The sequence below is a fragment of the Nannospalax galili genome, unplaced genomic scaffold, assembly GCF_000622305.1.
Source record: "Nannospalax galili isolate Female #2095 unplaced genomic scaffold, S.galili_v1.0 scaffold574, whole genome shotgun sequence".
Lineage (NCBI taxonomy): Eukaryota > Metazoa > Chordata > Mammalia > Rodentia > Spalacidae > Nannospalax > Nannospalax galili.
In genome coordinates, this window is record NW_008334516.1 from 278,515 (window position 1) to 294,871 (window position 16,357).

Below are 16,357 nucleotides of genomic sequence, written 5' to 3' on the forward strand. Positions count from 1 at the left end.
CGGTAACAGTGACTTAAACAAAGATTTCTCAAACATTTCCAGCAGGTAAATGCATTCTAGAGGGAGAATTTTGGTAGTAAGTCCTGTTGACCTAAATCTCAATGCTGAGAAGTAATGTAACTCATTTTTTCCTCAAATGTAGTTAAGTAGTTCCTTCATGTCTCACAAGAGGTATCTATGTGGAGATTTTCAAGAATCCCCAGCTCCACTCCGGGTAGGTAGCATGCCCTATCACAAATTCACTTCCTGGCTGAGAATCGTTACTTCCTCAGCCCCTTAGTTTCCTCTTCACTTCCTTTACCAGTGCTAGTAGATGGAGTGTTTTGTTGTTTTTTGGTGGTTTTGACAAAGAAATTTCAAAAGCAGTCACTACCAATCAGCAAGTTCATGCCATGCCTCTAGGTGGATGCAGGCAGATCTGCTGGGCATCCTGGCTGGCCTGGCCATCTCTCCCTATGTCCGTCTAGCATGCTGGGATTTGGTTATTTCCCATCAATCCCTTTTTCAGTTATAGCAGATACCATTTGCAGATGGGAGAGCCTTCTTTTTTCATGCTTCCCACTGCCCAAGCCACACAGGAAGTTGCTGGGCTGATATTTGCAGGGCCTTAGCCACCCACTGTTTCTTTCTCAACTGAGGGAGGAGAAGGTGTCCTTGTGGCCCCTCTGTGTTTCTTTAAAGTTAGAACTTACATTGGGCCCTCAGGCAGCAACCTGATTTAAGCCTAAATGTACTCTTATCCACTGCATTTGTGCTAGTAAGTGGAAAAGCTTTCAGCCTGGGGCAGAGGCACTCTGCGTTCTCTCTGAAGGAGGAACCTACTCTAGGGCAACTTCTTTACCAGCTTTTCCCCAATCCAGTAACTTGAAGGTTCCCTAACCCATCTCTCTTCTCTTCCCTGTAGCAACAGCTCAAAGAATCCTATTGCTTGCAGTCTTTGGGCAGACTTGAGAACTCATCCCATCCTTTATCTTCCCAGTTTCCTGCCTTGCACAAGCTTTCACAAAACGTCAATCTCAGACCTCAGGGTCCCAGAAATCCAGCACTCCCCCAATCTCCCAGAATGCAGTCCCTGTTTCTTGAAGACAACTGGTTGAGCTGAATGTGCTGGACAAACCTATTGCTCCTTTGGAAAAGGTAAGCAGTGAGTGGTGCTTAGAAGAGAGGGTGGGCTCAGGCAGGGAGCCTGGTGCAGGGAAGGGAAGGAGTTTCTGTGGATTAGGATTGCTGCAGAGGGCAGCCTAAGGAGGAGCAGTTTCCTTACCCCTAAAATGGAAATCACCTTAAAGGTACGTGACATTTGCCCCTTCTCCTTTTCTCTTTTCAAAAGTCCCAGGTCCTGCTATGGTTGATCAGGGTGAAATAAAAGGTCTCAGTTTCTTTTCTTTTCTTTCTTTCTTTCTTTCTTTCTTTCTTTCTTTCTTTCTTTCTTTTTTTTTTTTTTTTTTTTTGGTTTTGGGGGGGGGGGTTGGGGGGTGGTTTTTTTTTTGGTGTTTTTGAAGCAGGATCTCCCTGTAAGCCCCAGCTGTCCTGGAACTCACTATGTAGAACAGGCTGGCCTTGAACTCACAGAGATCTGCCCATCCTCTGCCACTGAGCTACATCCCTAGCAGGTCTCCTTTGAAGGAGGAAATCTTTGAAGTCTGCAGATGTGGAGAAGGGAGCAAGGTGAGGTGGTGCTCCTAGCCCCTCCCCAAATGGAAAGCGGTTGTCGGGATTCCACTAAGGTTGGAGGAGTGTGGGAAAGTCCCCAGTCCTTCTCTGAGAAGCACAGAAGGTTGGGCCTCACCCTCAGATGAGACCAGCACACTCCAAGGTATGCACAACCTCAGAAGCCAGGGGCATCCAGTAGAGCCTCCAGTTTATCAGAAGTAAGGTCATTCGACTGTGGATGAAGGGACTTTTCAGAAAGTTATGAAAGATGCGACAGGCAAAACAGGCACTTGAGAAGAAGACAACCGGGCTTTTCTAAAAGCCATTCCACAAGCGAAAGGGGAAGCCAGCCCTGCAAAGTCCCAGCCAGTTCTGTTTCAGAGCTGCTTTGCACGTTGCTGCTTTCTTGAATTCTTTGCTTACACTTGTATCCGTTTATGACCTTAGCTTAACTTTATTCTTAAAAACACATGTATCTGCACAACCAAAATGCCCGAATCCCTTGAAAGGGCCCCGGCTTCCTCTTGAGATCTGTCCAGGGCCCACAGCCACCCGCTTCCCGCTGCGATCCGAGACGGCGACCTAGGCAGGAGCGCCAGGGACCCCACTCGCCCTCGGGTCCGCGTTCCCAGCCAGGGTCCTTTACCTCCATGTCCTCCAGGTTGTCCTCCAACGGCGGACACGCTCGCTGGCTCGCGCTGGAGCTCGCGATCCTCCCTGTCCCCTCCACTCACTTGCAGACTCGGCCACGTTCTAGTTGCAGCGGGCACAGGGCGAGTGGGCGGTGGTGCGCGCCTGGCTCCGCTGGGCTGCGGGACTGCCCCGGCCCGGGGGCCCTGCGCCTGAGAATGAGGAAGGAGGAGGAGGAGGAGGGACTGAGGGGGAGGGGAGGAGGGGAGCAGTGAGGGAGGCCGGATCGGGGTTTAAATTTAGACACAAATCTAAACAGATACTGTCCCTCCCAGGGCAGGACTCAAGAGCGCGAGCCACGACTCCATTAATCTGCCCAAACATGGGATGGGCAGTACCGGGCCCCCTTTCTCTCGAAGTTTCTCAGGACCCTGGGCTTTGCACGTTTGCAGACAGTTTCAACTTTTCCCTCCTTTAACATGTATTTTTCTTTCCCCTTTCATACTTTTCGTCTCTTTCCCATTTCCTTCTTTTATAGGACCCCGCCTCCCCCCTTCTCCTCCCCACCCCCTTCCCTTTATTGCTTAACCTTGTGCCTTGCTTTCCTGGGCTCAATGGCCTAATAGGACTACCTTTGATTTGACATCTTTTCCTGTCCACCTTCCAGAATTCCATCTTCAGGAAACCACTATGAGTCTATCTGTGTACGAGTGGGATGGGGAGTGGGGAGAACGAGGAACTCAAGCAAAGTTTTCCAAGCAAATCTCCCTTCACATTTGCTCTGATGCATATATGCATGGGGGTTTGTGGGAATATCTGCTCCTACAGGTTGCTTGCTAAAGGACAGTTTCTCAATTTCTATTCACTATGGTAAAGGGCAAAATCCTAAACATCCAATTCCCATAAGGCCCAGCTTAGTAACTCCCTAGGGAGGTCAGTTTGTACAGCCCACAGAACAGCAAAGAGGCTACGTGGGAGGGATGTAGGGAGTTGAATCTGTGCCAAGGCCATTGTCTACTACCAGTTTATAGCTTTAGATGCCGCTTCTGGATCCCATTTCCCAGGGGAAATGCATCCAGGGAACTGGCTGACAGGGATATCTGTGTGTCTTCCTGAAGCATCCCCCAACTTTGTCCCCCAAGCCCTGACCTTCTGTGCTAGGGAGAGCAAGAGCCATCACAGTTGTACACAGTGGTACAGGTGCTAGTGGGTGCTGTGGGAGAAACCACTGTCAGAAACCATCTGAGAATTCCCCCATGTTGTACAGGCCTGTCCTGTCCGTAGTTGGTCTATGGACTTTCAGGTCATGGGCCTTTTAAACCTTTCTTTGCAAAACATAATGTTAGGGTGGTTTCTAGTTCATTGAACTCAGCAGAGCATAGGGACAAGACTTCTGATTTCAGAAACAGGCAGATGGAGGGCTTCCAGTTTGCTACTTTCTAGCTTTAGAAGTCACTTATCTGGTCTTCATTTTCCTCATCTTTACTATGCTGTAGGCACTCTGGAAAGAACAGCATTTTTATGAGTCTCACTATGTATCTCTGACTGGTCTGGAACTTGATATAGATCAGGCTGGCCTAGAACTCAGAAAGATCTGCCTGCCTCTGCCTTTTTAAAAAAATATTTAACACCAGGTATTAATCCCAGCCCTCCAGAGGCAAAGGCAGGCAGATCTTTGTGAGATCCAGGCCAGCCTGGTCCACATAATGACTTCCAGGTGGGCTTGGTTTAGGGAGACCCTGTCAAAACAAAACAAAACAAAAACAAATTATTATTTTAATTTTATGAGTGTATTCCCTGAATGTATGTAAGTGCACCTGTGTCACGAAATGCCCTCAGAAGTCAGAAGAGGGGGTCAGATCCCCTGGAACTGGAGTTATGGATGGTTGTTGGTCACACTATGTGAGTGCTGGGAACAGAACCTGGGTCCTCTGCAAGATCAGCGGGTGCTCTTAACTACTGAGCCATCTCTCCAGACCCCGCCTTTGCCTTTTTAGTATTGGATTAAAGGCATGTGCCATCATGCCTGGCCAAAGAGTAGCTATTTTAATATTGCATAGTCTTATGTACAATCTTCAGATGGATAAAGACCCATATTCCTTTTATTTAGAGTCAGGCATTCTGGGGCCCAGCCAACGAGTTCCTGTATTCTATCCACACTGCTGTAGGAAGTAAGGATGCTAGGGTAGGAGGGGTAGCAAGAAAGAAACATCTTACTGATCTTAAACTTTTTATTTACCCTGCCTCAGCTTCCCAGTGCTGGGATAACAGCCATGCACCTCCAGATCAGGCTGACTTGTCCCTTTTTCCTAGAGCCTTTCCACTCAGAGATGGCTGCACAGGTCTCTGGCTCTACAGACAGGAGTGCCAACTCAGAGGAAACCGTTAGCCCCAGATAACATCACAACCACCAAGGTGACATGCAGCTGCTCTCCTGCCGCCCAGGCTGACAACAGGTGACTCAAGAAGCAAAACACTACAGTCTCTCCATTCTCCTGGGGTCAGGTACAAAGTAGGCTGCTGCTCCAGAGCTGTTCGGTCCAGCGGCACCCTGCTGCTAAGGAGTGGAGTGGAACAGGGAAGCCCAAAGCTGCATTCAGCAACCAGGAGTAGGTTTGGGATATGTACTCACTCCCACCTCTTTAGAAGATCCCAGAAACCAGAGGGGAGACAAACCCTGCTGGTAAACACCCAGTTCTGCTGACAACCAAGAGGAAGAGAAAGTGACTCTTAGTTGGTCCCCCTGCTTCCACTCTCCAAGGTCTAGCTGGCTCAGAAGGACCCATTTCCTCCATGCTCACCCTGAGCCTTCCCCTCACACACCCTGATAATCTGACCCAAACAAGCAAGAAATAGAGGCTTGTGCAGGACTAAGAACGGAAGTTCAGCTCCAGCCAGGGAGAGACAGGATAGGAGGAGCCCATGGACACAGCCCCAGCACATAGTAGGCTGTCAACAAATATTTAATGAATGAATCCCTGGATAAATGAATGAACATCGAAGTGGATTGGTAGAATCTGTGCATTTACATTAAAGGCAGAGCCTTCTAAACATTGCATAGCGTCAGCTCTAAGACCCAGGGGAGAATAGACCCAGGATGTGAAAAGATCATCAAAAACTATAAATAGTAATTGATTTACTATTCAATTACTATTCAACCCTGCAAGGGGTTCTGATCAATTATGTTTTCATAAGTGGTCTCCCTGTTGATCATTTTTTTATTCATTAGATAATTTATTAATTTAGAAATCTGAGGCAGGGTCTCTGTTCTAGTTTTATTTGTATTGCTGTAACAAGACACCCTCACCAAAAGCAATGTAGAGGAGGAGAGAATTTATTTGGCTTACAATTCCAGGTTACAGTCCATTACCACAGGGAACTTGAGGCAGGAACTTAAAGTATCACAAACACTGTCAAGAGCAGAGAGAGAATGGGCACATAGTCACTGCTTGCTTCCTTCCTTGTTTGTTTGCTTGCTTGCTGATAGCTTTCTTTACTCTTATATAGTTCAGGGCCCAGCCTAGGGAATGGTCCTACCCACAGTGGGATGGATCAATTAGAAATCAAGACAATCCCCCACAGGTGTGCTAACAGCCCAATCCTAATCAGATAATTCCTTATTAAGACTCTCTTCCCAAATGATTCTAGGTTCTGTCAGGCTTGCAGTTAAAACTAACCAGCACAAGGGTTGGAACGATGGCTCAGCAGTTAAGAGCACTGGCTGGTCTTGTAGAAGACCTGGGTTTGGTTCCCTGCACCGACATGGTAGCTAACAACCATCTATTAACTCCAATTCTGGGGGATCCAATGCCTTTCTGACCTCTGTGGGCATTGCATGCATGTGGCGCACTTATATCTATGCAGGCAAAACACTCACACATATAAAATTAAATTTTTTTTTAAAAAAAACCTAACCAGCACAATTTCCCTGTGTCCAAGCTGGCCTCAAAATTGAAATCCATTTGCCTCAGTGCTGTGATTATGTGTGTGCTACCACTCCCAACTTGATTATCTACTTTTAAAATCAGAAGCAAGAAGCAAATATCCTTTAGTGAACATAGTCACTAAAACATACAGTTATCCCTCAGTAGTCAATGTGATGTTCCAAGAACACTGGCCCTCCCTTCCACAGATACTCAAATCTGTGGGCACTCAAGTATTTTATAAGATGGCATGATACTTGCATATAAGCTATGCATACAGTCTTGTATATTTTAAATCTTCTCTAAATTATTATTTACTGTGTCAGTGTGTGTGAATGCATGATATGTGTGCAGGCAGAGGAGAACTTTCAGGAGTCAGTTCTCTCTTTCAACCCTGTGGGTTCTGGGGATTGAACTCAGGTTGTCAGCATTGGTGGCAAGCACCTTTACCCACTGAGCCATCTATACTGGCCTGAGATTACCTTTAATGGCTAGTATAGTGTAAGTGCTATATCAGTACTTGCTGTGTTGTTTGGGAATAAGAACAAAGGGAAGTCTATATGGAATCAATACAGATGCATTTTTTCTTGAATATTATCAATCCATAATTGATTGAATCCACGGATGCAGAGTTGCAGTAAGAGAGAGAGAGCTAGCTGTATCTGTTTCAGCCTGTCCTAGTTTGTTCTTCACTGCTGTGACAAAACACTCTGACCACTACCAACTTGGGGAGGAAAGGGTTTATTTGTCTTACATCTCCCAGGTCACAGTTCATCAGGGAGCCCAAGGTATCACTGTTTACTGGCTTGCTCCCCTGGCCCCTGCTCAGCCTTTCTTACGCAACACAGGCCCACCTGCGCAGGGGTGGCACCACCCACAGTGGGCTGGGCCCCCCCACATCACTCATCAAGCAGGTACCCCATGGACATGGCTACAGGCCAGTCCAATGAAGGCAATTCCCCAATTGAGGTTCCCTCAACCCAGGTGTGTCAAGTTGACACTAAAGCTATCCAGCACACAGCCTTATCCTGAGAATGTGACAAAACAAATAAACACAAAAAGCCCCTAATTCATTCTGCCACTAGTGACTGTCATTGAGGGGCAAAACTAGATAAATTGAAATGAAGACACAAGGCACACGTGTTCTCATGAGTTTCATAAGTGATGGTAGAAAGAGTCTTGAGGAAGGAAGGTGGTGTGTCTTCAGTGGAGAATGGTCAGAAACCAAGACCTGGGCTCTGTGTGAAGCTGTTGCTAGGGCACCATTGCTCCCTGGCTGGCTCAGTGCATCGTAGGAAATAGATACACGCATGCACATGCATTTATTGCTACATTTATTTCTATAGACTGAAAACCATGAGTTCCTGCCAATGCTTCCAGTTCAACAGCAGGCTTCGTTCTAGTTTCTCCTTTGCGTTTTTGTATATTTCCTTCCCATTGCTGAGGAATCTGGCTCCTGTCCTCAACGTTGCTGGTTTCCCTAAGGGGCTGATCTCTGGATCTCCACAGGACCACTGCTCCACAGACCTAGTTAGATGCCCTCCTCTTGAATCCTCCAACTCCCATGGATTGCCTCCTTCCTCCTCCAGCCCCAGCCCTATGCAGCCCCAATGGTGCTGCACTATCCCCCTCCATCCTCAGTTGTGCTCCTCCCAGCCAAACACTGATCATCATCTCCTTCCCTCTAGTTTGCACTCTAAAAGCAGCAATCTGTCTAAAACACCGGTCTGGTTCCAAGAACCCTCAGAATAAAGCCTAACTTCTTATATAACTCATTCATACCCTTTCATGACATGGTCATGCTTATGCCTCTAGCCTCTTCTCAAGAGAGCCCCCAGTCTTAGCCCTCAGGAAGCAGAGGCAGAGGATTATGGGTTCAAGGCCAGTCTGGGTTAGGTAGCAAGACTGTCTCAACAAGCAAGCCAGCAAACAAACAAACAGCAGAACAACTCACTCGGGTATTCCTCACTCAGGTTGTATTTAATTACTTTAGGCCTCCAAAAGGCTCTTGCCTTTACCTGGAATACAATTCCTGCTTTGCAGAAAGCTAACTCCTACTTACCTTTCGATTCTTAGCTGAGGCATCCTCTACGAAGACAGTCTGATCACTACCATCCCTTTCCCCACTTCTAGCACTCAGAAGAGATGTGCTTCTCATGTGCCATCTCCCTCCTGGCCTAGTCCTGTCACTGTAAAGACTTTGTAATTGCCTGCTTAATTTCTTGATGCCCCACTAAATGTTTTAAGGTTAATGAAGGCACAGTCCATTCTGTCTTGGGTTTTATGATAAGCACCGACTTCAAATTTGTGTCAATACATGTTGGATGAGTGAAACAGAGAATGAATAGACACGAGATCCGTGCAAAAGGGTAGTTCATTCATTCTGAATCCAGTTCTTGCATGTCCTCCTAAAAATGGAGCAGTCACAGCAGTGTTGCAGCAGAGAATATATAGCATAGAAGACATCATACATCCTGGGTCCAACTGTGACTTTGATTTTTCCTGTCAGATTATTCTGTAAAATGGAGGAAAGGGAACTAACTGCATTGGGTTGTAAAGAATAAAGGAGTTAATACACATACAATACTTAGAATAGTGCTACACGTAAGTGTGATAAATACACTTCTTGTCACAGTAGCAAGAAAGACTGCCATACTATCTCATGAAGAAAAGCATCGAACCAAGGGCAGGTCCAGGTAGCACACAAGCTTCATTCACGACACGATTCTACATTCACTTAATTCCAAGCCATCTATTCCATGTTCAGTTAAAGCCAAGCCTTTCTGATTTCTACCTACTTTTTACAAGCATCTGTGCTTGGCTGCAGTCTAATCTTGAAAGACTTCTCTGGACCTTATTTCTTCTCCTCTGTACTTTACATAGTGTTCTTGAATATTCTGAGTTCACATGCAGTTCTGTACTTTTATACTTATACATGCCAGAAAAGGAAAGGGAAAAAGGAAAGAAAGAAAGAAAGAAAGAAAGAAAGAAAGAAAGAAAGAAAGAAAGAAAGAAAGAAAGAAAAGAAAAAAGAGGAGGAGGAGGAGGAGGGAGGAGGAGGACATGGAAGAGGAGGAGGATGTCGTAGCACAATTTTGAATAAATTTCACCATATTGAATATTGTATCATTTTGGAAACAATTTTTAGGTTATCCAAAATTAAATAGTACACAAATAAATATATATAGTTTTTTTCCTAGGATCTACCATCTTTTTTAAACATTACCACATAACAACTCATTAATTCACCCCTCTTTTTCCATTGTATATGTTGGCAATTCTTGGTGCTGAAGTTTTCCTCTATGATTTTGTTCTTTGGAAGTATGTCACAATTACATTCTCTAAATTCAGATATCTTAATTTGCCTCCTACTTTCTGATCTGTTTATGACTTAAGGCTTTCGCCCCTTGTGTAGCTATACCGTAGGCAACACAAGGCAAGCTCAGGGGTGCTATCTCTTATAAGATTATCATTTAATTGAGAAGACAATAACAGAAATGGAAATTAAATATGGTACCAAATATCCTTGTTCTAGTCTGTTTCTCTGCTGCTGTGATAAAACATTGACTGAAAGAAACTAAGGGAAGAAAGGATTTATTTCACTTTACAAGTTACAGTTCATCATCATGGGAAGCCAGATCAGCAGCTGAAGCCAGGACCTTGGAGACAGGAGCTGAAGCAGAGACCATAAAGCAATGCTGCTTACTGGCTTGTTTCCCCTGACTTGCTTGGCAACACTTCTTTTCTTTTTAAATATTTTATTTGTTATTTTTATTTTATGTGTATGAGTTTATTGCCTGCATCTGTGTAAGTGCACCTGCATTGTACAATGCCCATGGGGGTCAGAAGAGGGCATTGGAGTCCCCTGGAACTGGAATTACTGATGGTTGTTAGTTGCATTATGGGTGCTGGGAATCGAACCTGGGTCCTCTGCAAGAACAGTGTTCTTAACTACTGAGCAATCTCTCCAGCCCTCAGCTACCTTCTTATACAGCGCCAACCTACCTAGGGATGGCACCGCCCACAGTGGGCTGGGCCCCGTTACCTACATCAATTAGCAATAAAAAAAAAAAAAAGCCCCACAGGCCAGTCTGATAGAAGCAGTTCCTCAACTGAGGTTCCTTCTTCCTCAGTGACTCTAGTTTGTGTCAAGTTGATAAAAAACTAACTAACAACCCTGAAACAGTAGACAATGGGGTCATGCTGAGTCCTGAGGAAGACAAGTTGACAAGGATGGACTAGTCCAGGAAGCCCAGGGGCAAGAGGAAGTAAACCTAGGTGTGGTTGGCAGAGAGGGACAGCAGGGTTCCAGGCGGAAAGTCAAGAGCAAAGAGCTCTAGGAGCCTGAAGAGTGAGGGAAGAGGGCTGAGTGTTCATCAGAGGGCAGTTCCAGGCTTCCTCAACCTGGCAGTATATGTTCCAAAAGGGTGCATATCAGCCTTTGAGAGGGCATAAGCCTGGAATTTACCATCTCTGTGGAAAGTCAGCTACACCCAGAGTATTGCTCTGGGGATATTTTGCATTTGGTGTTTTCCCTGGGAAAACAGGTGATATTTGCATTTTGGGAGATAACTGAACCTGAGCAGAACTGCTTCTGGTTTCTTCTTTGTTTCTGTTTCCTTCATTTGCACAAGATGGGGCTTTTGGGCAGCAACAAAGAGTGAAAGAAGGGGTTAGAGTGAGCAGAGAAAAGAAAGGGACTATCCAGGCCCTGCCAGCAAAGAGGCCCAGGTGAGGACTGGAGACTCAAGCTCACTACCACAGGTTCTCTGAGATAACAAGATTGCTTAACCTATTCTCCTTCCTTTATTGGATGAGAATTCTCAACAGTCACCCACAGAGTTGTAAGGTACTCCTAATATCAAAACCATCATAAATCTGAAAGCATAATGAAATGAGTTAAACACTAAACCTGACCCCACAAGGCAGGGCTGGCAAGGAAGCAAAGGACACAAGCAGGTCTGATAGAAGTTACAGAGGCAGATGAATGGCCTCTCCAGCGGAAAAGGGAATGGTGTGGGTGGCAGTGGTTGAGGAGTGGGGTGGGGGTGAGGAGAAGGAGGAATCTGCATCTCATGGCTCAGTCAGATCTGAAAGCTAACATCCTGTTTTTCTGTAGGTTGGGCACATCAGTCCCCAGAAGCCTCCTCTGACCATGGCCAGTCTCAGGAAATGAGTGTCAACAGCCTAGCAGATGGGAACCCAGCTCGTGGGTGATTGCACATGAAAAGGCAAGTCCCACCCCACCAGCCCCCTGCCCTTCCTCTACCCCAATTCTAGGACTCCAGGCCCCACCCCTCCTCCCCAGAGACTATCAACAGGAAGTTCAGTCAGCTGGAACACTCTGTTCCCTTGACATTTTTTGTTTTAATTCTGCAGCTGTGCTAAGGTTTCATGACTCCTCTCTCTGGCTCTGCATCTTGGGTCCATCTCGTTGTCTGGTGTTTTTTCCTTCACCTCCATGCTCAAAAGAGTGAAAACACAGAGAACTTGACCATCAGGAATTGTGAGGTTATATAGTGGGATGAAAGCAAGTAAATGAGCGCAGGTTGGTGAGAAGGAAGTGGATGTTGAGAAAGCACACTAGCCAGTGAAATATTGGCTGTTGGTGAGCTAAGGACGTTGATCTTCCTCAGGGGTCACTAATGAAGAGAGAGACCATCGAGGTTGAAGAGGAACTACATAGTTAGCAGTGTGCATAGCCAGTAGCTGTCTCCTCCCTCCCTCTTGGTGCTTATCTCTGCCACTTCTCACAGGGATGTGTGGGTGTGTCTGCTCTTCACAGCATCCCGTATTGCCACTTAGAGCATGCCTTATTCACTCTTGGACTGAGGGAGCAGCTGGTACACAAGTGAATGAAGCAGCTCTCCCTCATTTAATTCCAACTCAGCTTGTCGCTTAATACACAAAACTAACACAAGTCACAGTTCCTAAATGCAATTTGGTCCTGTTCAAGGTCATATTTCTTAATTTCCTGTAACTGCAATCACAGTTCGATCTCCTCACTTACTGATGTTTTTGTACCCAGCATGGCTCTGTTACTCAACAGAATATGACTCTGTATTCTCAGATCAGCTTTCCTTCTGCTGCCTCATTCAAGTTTGAATGAAAAAATTTATATAGTTAGAGATTGTGAGTCTCTGAAACCATGGAATGCTTTAGGAAAGTGATTAGTTTCTTTTCAGGTTCTCCTTCAACAGACCCAAGAAGAACATTTGCCATTTATTATAATAGCCGGTTCATTAGTGCACATGTGTAAAGCAAGGGGGTTGGCTCTAAAGGTCCATCCAGGCAAATGATTATGTAAGTTGGATATGCTTCCTGTGTAAAGCATTAATAACCACTTCCTCTGAAACCTAAGTGTGAGAGAACACATAAGACAAATGTGTCCTATATATCTACATAAACCATGCTGCTGCAAACCCAGATGCATACTTTTTACTGTCAGTTGGTCATCCTGGGCATGCCCCTCTTCTTTCCTTTGATCCTCTTCCCCTTCCTTTTGTCCTCTCTCCCTTCCTCCCTCCCTCCCTTCCTCCCTCCTTCCCTCCCTCCCTGCCTCCCTTCCTTTCTGATCCTGGAGATCAAAACCAGAACATCACATGAGCTAGGTAAGCACCCTGCCACTTATCTATACCCCCGCCAGGCTGTCATTTCTTTTTTAAAAAAATATTTTATTTTTTATCTTATGTGTATGAGCGTATTGCCTGCATGCATGTAAGTGCACCCGTGTCTTGCAGTACCTGCAGAGGTCAGAAGAGGGCATCAGAGTTCCCTGGAACTGGAGTTACAGATGGTTGTTAGCCACCATGTGGTGCTGGGAATTGAAGCCAGGTCCTCTGCAAGAACATCCAGTGCTTTTAACCACTGAGCCATCTCTCCAGCCCCCTGGGCTGTCATTTCTAATGCCAGACTAGCATCTGCCAAATTCAATAATTCAATAACTCCCAAACCACATACACACACACACACACACACACACACACATATATATATATATATATAAAGATTTTGATTTTGATATGGCTGTTTCTTGAAACAAAGTCTCAATAAATTGCCCAAGATGGTCTTAAACTTGTCCTCCCACCTCATCCGTGCTGGGTGTAAAGTGGTCATCACTACTCTCAGTCAGACCCTATATTTTATTTTAAAATTACGTTTATTTATTTTATTGTTGTGTGCATATGTCTGTGAATGTGTGCATGCCAAACATGAATGTGGTCAGAGAACAATGTGTGGGAGTTGTTTTTTTCTTTCCACCATATGGGACCCTGGGATGGAACTCAGATTGTCAGGCTTGGTGGCAAGCACCCTTACCCGCTGAGCCATCTCCTTTGGCCCCAAACCTTATATTTTAAAAAGTAAAGCTATATAAAGCCTGCAGTTAACATCATTCTCAACAGTGAAAAACACAGTTTTCTCTTTCAAGTCAGTAACAAGACAAACTGGTTCACTTTTGTCACTTCTGTTCAACTTGGTACTAAAAGTTTTCTAGAGCAATTGGCGAGAAAAAGTAACAACAAAGGAAAGGAAGAAGAAAATTTTTTTTTAGATGGCATTATCTTACATGTACAAAACCTTATAGATTCTATAAATAACACGCTAGGGGCAGTAAATAAATCCAGCAAAGTTGTAGCACAGAAAATTAACATAAAAATTGATTGTGTTTCTTCACACTTAAACAGTGAATAGAGGCAGGCAGGCAGTTCAAGGCCAGTCTGGTCTACGTAGTGAGTTCCAGGCCAGCTGGGGCTACAGGGAGACCTTGTCTCAAAAGTAAAAGTAAAAAAAAAAAAAAAAAAAAAAAAAAGAAAAGGCTGGACATAGGGGCACATGACTTTAATCCCAGCACTCAGGAGGAAGAGGTAGACAGATCTGGTGCACATATCAAATTTCAAGTTAGTCAGAGCTGCATAGTGAGACCCCATCTCAAATAAATAATAAATAAATAAATAAATAAATAAATAAATAAATAAATAAATAAATAAAGGGGTGAGGTGGAGGGTGGAGGGGTGGTAATGGAGAGATGCCTTAGTGGTTAAGAGCACTGGCTGCTCTTGCAGAGGAACCAGGTTTGGTTTCCAGCATCCACATAATGACTAACAACTGTCTGTAACTCCAATTGCAGGGGATTCAATGCCCTTTTCTGGTCTCCATGGGCATTGCATGATATGGGTACACTTACATACATGTAGGCAATACACTTGTACACATAAAATTAAAACAAACCAATTTTTATAAAGGCCCTAAAACAGAGCAAAACACAAAAACCAAGAACAAGAACAACAACAACAACAAAAAATCAAGAAGAGTAACTAGGGAAACTAAGATCTGTACACAGAAAAACACTAGACATTACTGAAAGAAATTAAAGAAAGCAAAATACATGGAAAGATAGCTCATGATTGTGGATCAGAAGATGCATATTATTAAAATATCCATACTACCCAAAGCTATCCGCACATTCAATGCAATCACTATCAAAATTACAGAAGGTTTTGTTTTTTTTTTTTTTTTTGAGACAGGGTCTCCCTGTAGCCCCAACTAGCCTGGAACTCAGTACATAGACCAGGTTGGCCTCCATCTCTTAGAGATCTTCCTGCCTCTGCCTCCCAAATGCTGAGACCAAGGCATGTATGTCACCACACCCAGCTATAATAGTACTTTTTGCAAAAAAGAAAAATTTCCAAAATGCACGTGGAGCCTCAAGGGACTCCAAATTACAAAAAGCTGGAAGCCTCACATTTTCCAAATTCAAAACACATGGCAAAGTTACAGTAAGCAAAACAATGTGATAATGGGCACAAAAACAGACACATAGACCAACAGAACACAATAGAGTTCAGAAATAAATGTCATATTTGTGGTTAAAGGTCTTCACCAAGGGAGCTGACATTGCATGGAGAGAAAGGGCAGACTCCAGTGGAAAGCTGGCTATTCCTTTATTCAAGAATGAAATTGGACCCTTATGGATTATATAATAAAAGTTAAGTCAAAGTGAATTAAAGGCTTGGCCAAGTACCACAGACCTGTAATGTTAGCTCCTGGGGAGGCTGAGGCAGGAGGATGGCAAGTTCAAGGACTGCTTGGGTTAGAGTCCCCAAGGACTCTGTTCAGGGACAGCCTGGAAAACTTAATGAAACCCTGTATCAAAATAAAAAGTAAGGGAGTGCTGGGCATATAGTGCAGCGGTAGAGCACTTGCCTAGTATGTGTGAGTCCCTGGGTTCAATCATCAGTACACAAGGAAAGTTATTAAAGACCCACTGAGACCCACCATGAAAACTGCATGCTCTGAAATTGGCAATGGTTCCTTTCCTTGGATAGGTTCACAAAAGCACAGGTGACAGTGGTAAAAATAGAAACAAAGACAACATCAGACCTGAAAGCATGTTAAAGGAGACAGCACAGCCAAAAGGCAAACTATGAAATTCAATAAAATTGTGTATTTGATAGAAGTTTAATATCAAGAATAAACAAATATAAAAACATCAAACAATTCAACAAGACACACACACACACACAAAAACCCAGACAAGTAATTCAGTTTAAAATATAGGTGAATCTGGGGCTGGAGAGATGGCTCAGCGGTTGAAAGCACTGACTGCTCTTGCAGAGGACCGCTGTTCGATTCCCAGCACCCACATGGCAGCTATGAACCATCCTTAACTCCAGTTCCAAGGGAATCTGAAGCCCTCTTCTGACCTCTGTGGCATTGCACGACACCGGTGCACTCACATACATGCAGGCAATACACTCATACACATAAAATAAAATTAATAAAATATTTTAAAAAATATAAAGGTGCTCACCTCCCTCTGCTTCCCTGGGCCTGCATGACCCACTGGCCTCTCTCCTGAGTAAGTGGATTGGGCCCTCCATGCCTTGACTTCCCTAGCCTCATTCACCCTTCCATCTTTCCTGCCCTTCTCTCCTCCTCCTAGCCTGGGTCCTGTCACTTTCCTTGTCCTGGCACCCCAGACACCACTAGAACCTCCACTGCTTCCTGACTCTTGGCATACAGACCAACCCAGTTCCTTGTGGGGTCCCCAGGATCCCTCTGGGCCTGGTCCCGCCCTCACCTCCCTCTGCTTCTCTGGGCTGAACAACCTAGCACCCTCTTTCCTGGATGTGGGGAGCTGACCTCTTGGC

At 44.9% G+C, this 16,357-nt stretch overlaps 1 protein-coding gene and 1 long non-coding RNA gene across 3 annotated transcripts in view; one reads left to right on the forward strand and one right to left on the reverse strand.

Moving 5' to 3' along the window:
* Positions 1-2,519, reverse strand: part of Rcsd1 (RCSD domain containing 1) — an 81,344-nt gene extending 78,825 nt beyond the window's left edge. Inside the window, exon 1 of one of the 2 annotated variants that reach the window (XM_008829367.3) lies at positions 2,300-2,519. In XM_008829367.3, the coding sequence (XP_008827589.1) occupies positions 2,300-2,305 (6 nt within the window). In that variant the 5' untranslated portion in view covers positions 2,306-2,519. The remainder of the gene's footprint in view (positions 1-2,299) is intronic. The other variant, XM_008829368.3, reaches the window with a different exon arrangement.
* Positions 278-11,411, forward strand: LOC115069643. The gene is made up of 3 exons (XR_003848897.1): positions 278-1,137; positions 4,597-4,739; positions 11,326-11,411. It is a non-coding gene; the product is annotated as an uncharacterized LOC115069643 (long non-coding RNA).
* The last annotated feature ends 4,946 nt before the right edge of the window (positions 11,412-16,357 follow it).